General features: G+C 44.1%; 1 protein-coding gene across 3 annotated transcripts in view; it reads right to left on the bottom strand.

The window, feature by feature from the left end:
* Nucleotides 1–13,838, bottom strand: part of anapc1 (anaphase promoting complex subunit 1) — a 210,645-nt gene that overhangs the window by 18,780 nt on the left and 178,027 nt on the right. For all 3 annotated transcript variants that reach the window (XM_068027605.1, XM_068027603.1, XM_068027604.1), the window contains exons 41-42: nucleotides 2,434–2,511; nucleotides 13–80 (exon numbers count right to left, since the gene is read on the bottom strand). In XM_068027605.1, the coding sequence (XP_067883706.1) occupies nucleotides 13–80; nucleotides 2,434–2,511 (146 nt within the window). The remainder of the gene's footprint in view (nucleotides 1–12; nucleotides 81–2,433; nucleotides 2,512–13,838) is intronic.

The raw sequence follows: 13,838 nt of genomic DNA on the forward strand, positions 1-13,838 counted from the left end.
AAGGATACTCACTGCAAACTTGCAGGTCCTTTAGAGAGATCCATCACAATCTCCCAATACTTGGGACCTTTTACTTTGATCTGGAAAGAGTAAACCAATTGTCATCTGTCTTTTATCTTGAGGTTGTTCATTTCTATTAATTTGGGTCTGTCACAATTAATTAGGAGAAATCATAGGGAATGAGGAAATAGCAGAGATATTAAACAAATATTGTGTTTCTGTCTTCACGGTAGAAGACACAAGTTTCATAACAGAAATAGTCGGTAACTTAGGGGCTAAAAAAAGTGAGGAAATTAAGGGATTAAAATCCAACAAATCCACAGGACCTGATGGCTCTAAAAGAGACAGCTGCGGAAATTGTGGACGATTATCCAAAATTCCTGAGTTCAGGAACGGTCCCATCAGATTGCAAGTCGGCAAATGTTACACCGCTTTTCAAAAAAGGAGGGAGAGAGAAAACAGGGAACGACAGGCCAGTGGTGGAATCTATTATTAAGGAAGTCATAACAATGCACTTCGAAAAGCATAGTATGATTTGAACAAGTCAACATGGTTAACTAAAGGGAAATCCTGTTTGACAAATTTATTAGAGTTTTTTTTGAAGATGTAACTAGTAGGATAGATAAAGGGGAACCAACAGATATAGTATACCTGGATTTCCAAAAGGCATTTGATAAGGTGCCACGCAAATGGTGAATAGGCAAGATAAGGGCTCACGGAGTTGGGGGTGATATTATTAGCATGGATAGAGGATTGGTTAATGGACAGAAAGCAAAGAGTGGGCATAAAAGAGACATTTTCAAGTTGGCAGGCTGTGACAAGTAGTGTGCCGCAAGGATCAGTGCTGGGGCCTCAGCTATTTACAGGCTATATTAATGACTTAGATGTTGAGACAGAGCATAATGTATCTATCTGATGACACAAAGGTAGGTGGAAAGGTAAGCTGTGGGGAGGACACAGAGGCTGTGAAGATATATAGACAGGTTAAGTGAGTGGGCAACAAGATGGCAGATGGAGTATAATGTTGGGAAGTGTGAAGTTGTTCACTTTAGTCGTAAGAATAGAAAAGCAGAATATTTTTAAAAAGGTGTGAAACTTGTAAGTGTTGATGTTCAAAGAGACTTAGGTATGCTTGTACAAGGAACACAGAAAGTTCGCATAAAAGCAAAATACTGTGGATGCTGGAAATCTGAAATAAAAACAGAAAGTGCTGAAAATACTCAGCAGGTCTGGCAGCATCTGTGGAGAGAGAAGCAGAGTTAACGTTTCAGGTCTGTGAACTTTCATAAGAATTGCCAGTTCTCTCCACAGAAAGTTACCATGCAGGTACAGCAAGCAATCAGGAAGGGAAATGGCATGTTGGCCTTTATTGCAAGGGAACAGGAATAAATTGTACAGGGTTTTGATGAGACCGCATCTGGAGTACTGTGTGCCATTTTGGTCGCCACATTTAAGAAAGGATATATTTCCATTGGAGGCGGTATAGTGAAGTTTCATTTAATTGGTCCTTGGGATGATGGGGTTATCCTATGATGAAAGGCTGAGTAAATTGGGCCTATACTCTCTGGAGTTTAGAAGAATGAGAGGTGATCTCATTGAAAGATACAAGATTCTGATGGGATTGGATAGGGTAGACATTGAGAGATTGTTTCTGCTGGTTGGGGAAATCTAAAACATTTCAGAATAAGGGGATGATCATTTCGGACTGAGATGAGGATAAATTACTCCATTCAAAGGGTTGTGAATCTTTGGAATTCTCTACCCCAGAGAGTTGTGGATGATCCATCGTTGAATACATTTAAGTCTAGGATAGACAGATTTTTGGTCTCTCAAGGAATCAAGGGGTATGGAGAGCGGGCAGGAAAGTGGAATTGAAGCCTAAAATCAACTACGTGTGGTCTTGAGTTCTTCTGATTATTACTTCATGAATGGATTATATGCAGGACATGCAGTGACTTGATATAGTGCCACTTCTCATGAATTTCTAAACAAGCCATGTGTGGTGTGATTTGCCCCTCAAAAGGCAATCAAAATGTTGTTTTCTGAGCAGAGCCAAACAATCAAAAGTCTCTTGCCTTACCAATATGAGGCTTCCTTATAAAAGGAAGTGAACCATGTTAGTTTATCTTGGTTTTGTTCTCTGCATTCCCTGTGATCACTCCTAACAGAAAACAGTCTGCTTAATAATGAAGCCAAGAATTTAAAAAGAAATCTATTTGCCATGTTTAAATATAAACCTAGAACATATAACTGGAAAACAAATGAGAAAAAAGACTTTTTCCAATTTATTGCTTGCTGTATATGTTAATTGCATATTTAATCCACAATAACAGTCGATGAAAATCTACATGCAGGATGAAATGCTCCCATACTGGAAAGTTGTTAGGTTGATCTTACCAACAATGCTCTTACCAAATAAAGGTCTACGTTTACCTCTTTTAATAAGTGTAGTTCAGGAAGAAGGCTAGGTGCCATGAGGTTTACTGTCATTTCCTCACACCACTGAGAAGCCTAGATTAAAAACAAAGATATAAATCTTTTGGTGAAATATTTGAATGGCAGTTTTTAAATAATACTGCACTTTTCCCCCTCTCAACAACAACTTGAATTTCTACAGCACTTTTAATGTAATAAAGAGCTCCAAGGCACTTCACAGAAGCTTTAACAAATAACATACAACACCAAGGTTAAAAAAGGACAAAAGGAGATATTTGGACGGATGACCAAAAGTGTCCTAAAGGAGGAAAGAGAGTTAGAGAGGCGGAGAGGTGTAGGGAGCTGAAGGCACAGCATCAATGGTGCAGAATACACAAGAGACCAGAATTGTAACATGCAGATACTTCAGAGGATTGTAGGGCTGGAGGAGATTACAGAGATAGGGAGGGGCAAGGCCATGGAGGGATTTGAAAACAAGTCTCATATCACAGTGTTGGATGGCTGCTGCCAGTGGAATTTATTTAATCACCAGGATGTGCCATCAACCTTGCTTCGCTACGAGAAAGCTAATTGAGATTTGCAACTTCACTATGGGAAATTGCAAGCATAAACCCATGTCATACACTACTGAACTCGAACAGCAAAAAAGACGACACCCATGCATTTCAAGTGGTGTAGTTTTGCATTCCAATCACAGGACCTTGAATAAATCCTAGCCTCAACCCTCAATAAGAAACTTTCAACAGCTTGGGTCCAGCTTGAATATTGCCTAACATTTGATCAGGATATAGTTTAAGATATGGATCAGTGTGGCACCTCTCACAAACTCACGAGACTGATACAGGAGAGATGTGTGACACGACACTCAGCACAGGCAAATCCAGAGAGTGTTGTTGCCGCTTGGTTGACAGTTTCCTTTTCTTTTAAGCTCAGTCATTTCTCAATGCATCCTTGTGATGCTCAAACTGTCCAATATAGGAACATTTGACCTCTCAGTATTTTAACACAGCTGAGTTGGGGACGGTGGGTGCGCAGGGCAGAATGAGGATAGATTTTAAGGACTAGTTCCAATCAGCAGAACTACATGTCCAGTTGACCAGCTTCATCAGAAATGACACCAAAGTCCTACCAGAAACCTAATTGATGAAAGATCTGCCAAATACATCCTGAGCAACCATTCTTTGGCCTTTGAATGGTCAGGTGTTTAACAGACTGCCAAATAAATATGAATAAGTGATACGTTTTCATTTTAAAGGTAAGTAATCTCTATCAAGGGGGGCGGCGGCGTAGTGGTAACGTCACTGGACTTGCAACCCAGAAGCCCAGGCTCATGTTCTGGGAGTACAAGTTCAAATCCCACCATGGCAGCTAGTGGAATTTAAAATCAATTAATTAATCTGGAATTTAAAAAAAAGCTAGTCTCAGTGCGATTGTCGTATAAAAAAACCCACGTGGTTCACGAACGTCCTTTAGGGAAGGAAATCTGCCGTCTTTACCTGGTCTGGCCTACATGTGACTCTTAGCAATGTGGTTGACTCTTAAAGCTCTCTGAAATGGCAACTCAGTTGTACCAAACCACGAGAGAAATGCTGAAAGGAATGAAACTGGACAGGCCATATGAACATTCGAATTAGACGCTGGAGATGGCTACTCAGCCCCTTTTTGCGATTCATGCACTAGGATACCCAAATCCCTCTGCAGCTCAGAGCTCTGCAATCTCTCACCATTTAGATAAAATGCTTCTTTTTTATTCTTCCTGCCAAAATGGATAACTTCACATTTTCCCACATTATACTCTATTTGCCAGATCTTTACCCACTTACTTAACCTATCTATATCCCTTTGTAGCCTCCTTATGTCCTCTTCACAACTTACTTTCCTATCTATCTTTGTGTCATCAGCAAATTTAGCAACCATACCTTTGGTCCCTTCATCCAAGTCATTTATATAAATTGTAAAAAGTTGAGGCCCCAGCACTGATCCACGTGGCACACCACTCGTTACATCTTGCCAACCAGAAAATGACCCTTTATGCCTATTCTGTTTCCTGTTATCTAGCCAGTCTTCTACCCATGCCTATATGTTACCCTCTACACCATGAGCTTTGATTTTCCACAATAACCTTTGATGTGGCACCTTATCAAATGCCCAGCATCAACCGAGGCACCAGAAATGACAACGGCACACCCAGCCCCGTCAACCCTACAAAGTCCTCCTTACTAACATCTGGGGGTTTGTGCAAAAATTGGGAGAGCTGTCCCACAGACTAGTAAAGCAACAGCCTGACAGTCATACTCACAGAAATCATAACTTACAATGTGCCAGAAACTACTGTCCCACCTCAGGACAGGCCCACCAGAGATGGCGACACAGTGGTATACAGTCAGGAGGGAGTTGCCCTGGCAGTCCTCAACATCGACTCTGGACCCCATGAAGTTTCATGGCATCAGGCCAAACATGGGCACAGAAGCCTACTGCTGATTACCACCTATTAGATACTAGTTTGCCCTCAAATAAAAAAAAAAGTGCTGGAAATACTCAGCAGGTCTGGCAGCATCTGTGGAGAGAGAAGCAAAGTTAATGTTTCAGGTCAGTGACCTGTCATCAGAGCAGTTCTGATGAAAGGTCACAGACCTGAAACGTTAACTTTGCTTCTCTCTCCACAGATGCTGCCAGACCTGCTGAGTATTGCCAGCACTTTTTGTTTTTATTTCAGATTTCCAACATCTGCATTATTTTGCTTTTATTTTAGTGTTTAATTCACTAGTTTGGCTTCAGCTGGAGTATTGCGTTCAGTTCTGGGTGCCGCACTTTAGGAAAGACGTGAGGGCATTGGAAAGTGTACAGAAAAGATTCAGGAGAATGGTTCCAGGGATGAGGAATTTCAGTTATGAAGATAGTTTGGAGAAGTTAGGACTGTTTTCCTTGTAGAAGGCCGAGACGTGATTTGATAGAGTTATTCAAGATCATGAGGGGTCTGGACAGAGTAGATAGAGAGAAACTGTTCCCACTCGTGAAAGGATCGAGAACAAGAGGGCACAGATTTCAAGTATTTGATAAGAGAAGCAAAAGTGGCATGAGGAAAAATTCTTTCACGCAGCGAGTGGTTAAGGTCTGGAAAGCGCTGCCTGATAACATGGTGGAGGCAGGTTCAAATAAAGGATTCAAAAGGGGATTAGACTGTTATATGAAAAGGAAGAATGTGCAGGGTTACGGGGAGAAAGCGGGGGAATGGAACTGAGGGAATTACTCTTTTGGAGAGCCAGTGCGGACACAATGGGCCGAATGGCCTCCTTCTACACTGTAACTGTAATCTATGATTCTGAAGCTGTGATTTTACTGCCACCCCTCAGCTGCTAAATCAGTACTCCTCCATGTTGAACACCACTTGTAAGAAGGACTGAGGGTGGCAAGGGCACAGAACATACTCTTGGTGGGGGACTTCAATGTTCATCACCAACAGTGGCTTGGTAACACCACTACTGACCGGGCTGGCCGAATCCTTAAAGGACATAGCTGCTAGACTGGGTCTGCAGCAGGTGGTGAGGGAGCCATCAAGACAGAAACCTACCTGACCTCATCCTCACCAATCTACCTGTTGCAGTTGCATCGGTCCAAGATGGTATTGGTAGGAGTGACCACTGCACAGTCTTTGTGGAGACGAAGTCCCATATTCACATTGAGGATACCCTCCATTATGCTGTGTGGCACTATCACCGGGCTAAATGGAATAGATTTTGAACAGATCTAGCAACTCAAAACTGGGAATCCATGAGGCGCTGTGGGCTATCAGCAGGAGCAGAATTGTATTCAACCACAATCTTGAACTTCTTGGCCCAGTATATCCCCCACTAACACTATCACCATTAAGCTGGGGGATTTCCCCTGGTTCAAAGAAGAGTGCAGGAGGACATGCCAGGAACAGCACCAGACATACCTAAAAATGAGGTGTCAATCTGATGAAGCTACAACACAGAACTACATGCATGCCAAACAGCGGAAGCAACATGCAATAGGCAGAGCTAAGCGATCCCACAAGCAACGGATCAGATCTAAGCTCTGCAGTCCTGCCACACCCAGTCGTGAATGGTGGTGGACAATTAAACAACTAAGAGGAGGAGGAGACTCCACAAATATCCCCATCCTCAATGATGGGGAGCCCAGCACATCAGTGCAAGAGACAAAGCTGACGCATTTGTAACCATCTTCAGCCAGAAGTGCCGAGTGGATGATCTATCTTGGCCTTCTCCTGAAGTCCCCATCATCATAGATGCCGGTCTTCAGCCAATTCAATTCACTCCATGTGATATCAAGAAACAGCTGAAGGCACTGGATACTGCAAAGTCTCAGGGCCTTGACAACTTTCCGGCAATAGTACTCAAGACTTGTGCTCCAGAACAAGCTTCGCCCCTAGCCAAGCTGTTCCAGTACAGCTACAACACTGGCAACTACCCGGCAATGCGGAAAATTGCCAAGGTATGCCCTGTACACAAAAGAAAGGACAAATCCAACCCGGCCAATTATTACCCCATCAGTCTATTTACAATCTATATTAATGACTTAGATGAAGAGAGTAATGTATCTAAGTTTGCTAATGTTACAAAGGTAGGTGGAAAGGTAAGCTGTGGGGAGGAGACAGAGAGGCTGCAAAGTGATATTGACAGGCTGAATGAGTGGGCAACATGATGGCAGATGGAGTAGGATGTAGGGAAGTGTGAAATTATTCACTGGTCGTAAGAATAAAAAAGCAGAGTATTTTTGAAAAAGGTGTGAAACTTCTAAGTGTTCATGTTCAAAGAGTCAAGCACACTGTCCTGTCACCTCTGCGGCAAGAGTTTTAATCCAGGATTCAGATGAGGAGAAATTTCTTCACTCAGATGGTCGTGAATCTTTGAAATTCTCTACCCCAGAGGATCTGAATATATTTAAGGCTGAAAGAGAGAGATTTATGCTCTCAGGGGATCAAGGGATATGGGAAGTGGGTGGGAAAAAGGAGTTGAGGCAGATCAGCCATGATTGTATTGAATGGTGCAGAAAGCTCAAGGGAACATATGGTCTACTCCTGTTCCTATTTCTTATGTTCTAACATGCTAATTCAATAAAAGTTTTTTTTCTGTTGGTTACAAGATTTCTTAATGAGTTTGAGCCATCTCAACTCAGTTCTAAAATGGACGTAAGGATATCCTGACTTGGAACTATATCGCCGTTCCTTCACTGTTGCTGGGTCAAAATCCTGGAACTCCCTTCCTAACAGCACTGTGAGTGTACCTACCCCAAATGGACTGCAGCGGTTCAAGGCAGCTCACCACCACCTTCTCAAGGGCAATTAGGGATGGGCAATAAATGCTGGCCTGGCCAGTGACGCCCACATCCCATGAATGAATAAAAAAAAGTACAAAATTTGATAAGTTGGTAATTAGAGAGAGAGCGAGAGAGACCATAAGTACTGTTAATGTAAGAAATGCCATTATGGCTACAATGCTGTAGGAGTGTTCTTTTTCAGGTTGATATGAAGGTACATTGTGTATCATATCTACTCATAGCAAACACAGTACCTGACCTTGCAATGCTTAATGCTAATACCGGGAACAAAAGTGGAAGAGTATTTCTTTCTTCTAGGACTGACATCCCTCATCTTGATCAGCACAACAAAAAATCCTTAAAATATTACCATTAAAAGAACACAATTACAATCAGGGGTTCCCTGAACAGCAATCACAATAAAAAAAAACCCTGGTCGATTTTACTTCTCCTAACTTAAGTCTAATTATTGTATCCCTATCATTGCTCTAGCTCGGATCAGCTAACTAGGAAGATTATTAAATCTGGCATCTTTTTAGTTCTGTGACTCAGCTGCCTTAACTGGATGACTGTTGAAGCTAAATACAGCTGCAGTGATTGCTTATTCATTGCATTTAATGTACAATACGTCCTTTTGAAAGGCGCACATTGCATGCAATTTGTGCATATTAGTTTATTTTATCTAATTTTCTCAACTGTTCTCTTCTGAAGGTGTTGACGAGGACCATGTGTATTTTTTTCATCCTCCAATACCTCAGCAAAGTTGCCATTATTCATGTACGAGCCTTCTTAGTAAATGTTGGCAGGCTATATCCATTTGTGGAGTCAAAACAACCAAGCTTGACTCTGTCCTCATCCTCATTCCTGATCCTCAAACCTGGGTCACTGAGCAGTAATTAAGATGGACAGGATTAATTTCTCTTTCCAAACCCAGGGCGCTAATTCTAATGCTTCAACCATCATCCCAGATCATCTCACTCAGCACAGACTAGGGATTGAATGCTAGGACCTTTCCAGTGGGAGGTACACACCTGAAACATCATAACCGGGCTTTTCTCTCTCCAGATGCTGACTGACCTGCTGCGTATTTCTAGCATTTCCTGTTTATATTTCAGAGTTCTTACATTTTAATTTCATCCTTTACATTTCAATTTCCTGACTTCAAAAGTGAAACAAAGAAGTCTTGAGGTCTGAGCTTCTGGGATAAGCCAGGAAGATTTCCATATTTCTCACAGTTCACACCAGCTACCGACAAATCATAGATCACTCGCAGGCATACACCCGTATGAACCAGCAGGTGTCACATTTTTGGGTGCCCGCTCCGTTGACACGCAAAGTGGAGTGGGTCAGAAGACTCGTTCGCCTTTGCCTGCAGCCACTGACCTGGTCCCAAATTACAGGGACTGGATCACCTGCATGGTCGGGCAGCGCAGTTGCAGTCACTCTGCCAGGTTGTGAGATTCGTCATGGGCCGAAGAAAAAGAGGATCAAGAAGTCTTCAGCTCTAGTGAAGCTATTCTGCCTGTAAACACAGGGCAACTGTTTCTCTTAGTGAAGGTAAGATTTGGGACCTTTCAGTAGGCCGCAGCTATTGGCTGGCATGAGTTCCACTGAAGCTTTTCGTGGACATAAAGGGTGGAATTCCCAGAGTTGCTCAGTACCCATCCTTGACATGGGGGTGTAAACTCTGTTCATGTCACCCCCACTGGCAAAGGTGGGGGAGGGACGAAGTTTTGAGTCTGGGTGGAATTTGTCCAGTGCACCTTTGCACAGCCTAAATCTTTTGGGATCCAAGTCCTTTTCTCTGGATACTTCTTAACTGTCGTTCGTATTACTTCAAATGAAGGAAAACACCATTCCACTCATTTCTTTTTAAACTCTGTTGCCCACATCAGAGTAGGGGACATAATTTAATTCAGCTGTGACTTATGAGACAAATTCATTTTGTGTCTTTATCTCCCATGCAGTTCATAGACAATGCAAAGAGTCAGTGAGGAAGTAATCCTTCAGAAAGGGACAGAACCTAAGGGCTGAATCTCAAGTTTAAACAGAAGTAAGAAGTAGGTTAGATGTTAAGAGGTGGTTCGCATCCCATTGAATAGGAGACCTGTGAAACAGGCTGGTGGTTCGTGCAGTGAACTCTGTTGCTGTGTTTCTTAAAGTGAGAGCTGGATGTGTTTCTGGCTGGGGTGGAGATCACCATATAATTTTGAGATAGGTACTGTATAACATTAATGAGGACCACTTTGGGGTTTCAGAGTAGTTGGCTAAGGCAGCGGACCCCACCCACGAGGAAAATTTGTATTATTTTTTCCCCCCTAATTGGTCTGGGTTTTTAATCTGGATCTTGGCGAAAATGCACGGGGTGGGAAGTGTATGTATTGTGATGCACAAGTACAATTGTGTGAGACAGGCTAGATGAACCAGTAGGCCTTTTCCTATCCATCATTGTTGGCTCCTGATACATATGGTAACATAGCTCAGCAGCAGCAGTCGTTGCTTGCAGGGGAAAAGTGGAAGGGTGTATACAATTGGAGAGAAAACTGTCGAGGAACAAAAAGGGGACAAGAAAAATGTGTGCGCAGTCTGAAAGACAGTCGAGCAGCCCAGTGGAATTGAGTTTAGAAATGAGACTTGGAGACAATGATTCTTTTTAATTGATCCTGATCCCTTACACTACCAATCTCATTCAGGACAGTAAGAAAGTCCTGCCCATGAAGAGCTCCACAAATGCCACAATTGTTTGTCAATGGTTGATTTACCTAGTAAATTCACTGCAGTGGTAAGGATACAAACCCTCTGAGGCAATTTTCTCATTTTCCCTTCGAAGAGCAGAGCCACAGACGAAGCTGTGAAAACTAATTTTCAGGGGAAACCAGAGCGTAGAGATTTCAATACCAGTCTCAGCCAGCAGTCCAACACTCCAGTGCGTTGTGGCTACTCAGTTGGCACTTGTAATGGTGTGAAGATATTGGGAAAGGCAACAGACTTGAAACACTGCAGGATGACAGTGATTCAGAAGTCTAGAAATCAGCCTATGTGCTGTTTCTTTGTCCTGTAACTAACACAAATACTTGAACAAGAAAACCTCTGCCTTCACTGTAGGTTAGTGTCACAACAACTAGTGGTACTGAAAGAATCTTCTTTGGCCTCCTTATCTCGAGAGACAATGGGTAACTGCCTGGAGGTGGTCAGTGGTTTGTGGAGCAGCGCCTGGAGTGGCTATAAAGGCCAATTCTAGAGTGACAGGCTCTTCCACAGGTGCTGCAGAAAAATTTGTTTGTTGGGGCTGTTACACAGTTGGCTCTCCCCTTGCGCTTCTGTCTTTTTTCCTGCCAACTGCTAAGTCTCTTCAATTCGCCACACTTTAGCCCCGCCTTTATGGCTGTCCGCCAGCTCTGGCGAATGCTGGCAATTGACTCCCACGACTTGTGATCAATGTCACAGGACTTCATCTCGCGTTTGCAGACGTCTTTAAAGCGGAGACATTGACGGCCGGTGGGTCTGATACCAGTGGCGAGCTCGCTGTACAATGTGTCTTCGGGGATCCTGCCATCTTCCATGCGGCTCACATGGCCAAGCCATCTCAAGCGCCACTGACTCAGTAGTGTGTACAAGCTGGGGATGTTGGCTGCCTCGAGGACTTCTGTGTTGGAGATACGGTCCTGCCACCTGATGCCAAGTATTCTCCGGAGGCAGCGAAGATGGAATGAATTGAGACGTCGCTCTTGGCTGACATACGTTGTTCAGGCCTCGCTGCCATAGAGCAAGGTACTGAGGACACAGGCCTGATACACTCGGACTTTTGTGTTCCGTGTCAGTGCTCCATTTTCCCACACTCCCTTGGCCAGTCTGGACATAGCAGAGGAAGCTTTTCCCATGCGCTTGTTGATTTCTGCATCTAGAGATAGGTTACTGGTGATAGTTGAGCCTAGGTAGCTGAACTCTTGAACCACTTCCAGGGCATGGTCGCCAATATTGATGGATGGAGCATTTCTGACGTCCTGTCCCATGATGTTCGTTTTCTTGAGGCTGATGGTTAGGCCAAATTCGTTGCAGGCAGCCGCAAACCTGTCGATGAGACTCTGCAGACACTCTTCAATGTGAGATGTTAAAGCAGCATCGTCAGCAAAGAGGAGTTCCCTGATGAGGACTTTCCGTACTTTGGACTTCGCTCTTAGACGGGCAAGGTTGAACAACCTGCCCCCTGATCTTGTGTGGAGGAAAATTCCTTCTTCTGAAGACTTGAACGCATGTGAGAGCAGCAGGGAGAAAAAAAATCCCAAAAAGTGTGGGTGCGAAAACACAGCCCTGTTTCACGCCACTCAGGATAGGAAAGGGGTCCGATGAGGTGCCGCTATGTTGAATTGTGCCTTTCATATTGTCATGGAATGAGGTGATGATACTTAGTAGCTTTGGTGGACATCCAATCTTTTCTAGTAGTCTGAAGAGACCACGTCTGCTGACGAGGTCAAAGGCTTTGGTGAGATCAATGAAAGCAATGTAGAGGGGCATCTGTTGTTCACGGCATTTCTCCTGTATCTGACGAAGGGAGAACAGCATGTCAATAGTCGATCTCTCTGCACGAAAGCCACACTGTGCCTCAGGGTAGACGTGCTCGGCCAGCTTCTGGAGCCTGTTTAAAGCGACTCGAGCAAAGACTTTCTCCACTATGCTGAGCAGGGAGATTCCACGGTAGTTGTTGCAGTCACCAAGGTCACCTTTGTTTTTATAGAGGGTGATGATATTGGCATCGCGCATGTCCTGAGGTACTGCTCCCTCGTCCCAGCACAGACAAAGCAGTTCATGTAGTGCTGAGAGTATGGCAGGCTTGGCACTCTTGATTATTTCAGGGGTAATGCTGTCCTTCCCAGGGGCTTTTCCGCTGGCTAGAGAATCAATGGCATCACTGAGTTCCGATTTTGTTGGCTGTACGTCCAGCTCATCCATGACTGGTAGAGGTTGGGCTGCATTGAGAGCAGTCTCAGTGACAACATTCGCCCTGGAGTACAGTTCTTGGTCGTGCTCAACCCAGCGGTCCATTTGTTGCGTTGGTCAGTGATTATGTCCCCTGATTTAGATTTGAGGGGGGCGATCTTCTTGATGGTTGGCCCAAAAGCTCTCTTAATGCCATCATACATTCCTCTGATATTTCCGATGTCTGAGGCCAGCTGAATATGACTGCATAGGTGTTGCCAGTAGTCATTTGCGCAGCGCCTGGCTGTTCTTTGTGCAGTGCTTCTGGTTGCTTTAAGTGCTATGGATGTTAACTTGCTGGGGGATTTCTTGTAGTTCAACAGTGCAATGCGCTTAGCGGCTATGACAGGTTCCAGCTCTTCAATATGAGATTGAAACCAGTCTGCATTTCTCTTCGCACTTTTGCCGTAGGTGGTCAAAGCTGACTCATAGATGGCGTCTCTGATGTGGGCCCACTTGGTCTCAGCATCCCCTGTGGGAGTGTTTTGAAGGGCTGTTACAAGTGAATTTAGAAATTTTTGTAACAGCTGTGGATGAGATCTTCTGCTTGTATTGATGCGCGGGTGGCCTTTCTGCTTGGAATGATGCAACTTCTTTGGTCTAAGTCTAACCTTGCTGCACACCAGGGAGTGGTCGGTGTCGCAGTCCACACTGTGGAAGCTGCGTGTAATTTGAACACTGTTTAAGGAGGCTCGCCTTGTGACGATGAGGTCTAGCTGGTGCCAACGACATGATCTTGGGTGCCTCCATGAAACCTGGTGACAGGGTTTAGTGTGAAAGAACGAGTTGGTGATGCAGAGGTTATGACAGATACACAACTCAAGCAGTCTCTGCCCATTCTCATTCATCCTTCCAACGCCATAGTGCCCAAGGCAGGAGGGCCATGAGTCATAGTCAGCCCCAACCCTGGCATTAAAGTCCTCCAGCAGGAACAGGTGTTCGGTGTTGGGGATTATGCTGAGCAAGGAGTTTCTGATGGCGAAGCCCACTCCAGGCTGTCTTGGTTCTTCAGGATCCCTGCCCTGCCAGAAGAAGGTGTAGTGTTGCTCTCTTAGAGATCCGCTCGCAGGGAGGCATGTCTCCTGAAGTGCTGCAATGTCTACATTGAGTCTACTGAGCTCATT

This window comes from Heterodontus francisci, chromosome 3 (assembly GCF_036365525.1).
Source record: "Heterodontus francisci isolate sHetFra1 chromosome 3, sHetFra1.hap1, whole genome shotgun sequence".
In the NCBI taxonomy this organism is placed as follows: domain Eukaryota; kingdom Metazoa; phylum Chordata; class Chondrichthyes; order Heterodontiformes; family Heterodontidae; genus Heterodontus; species Heterodontus francisci.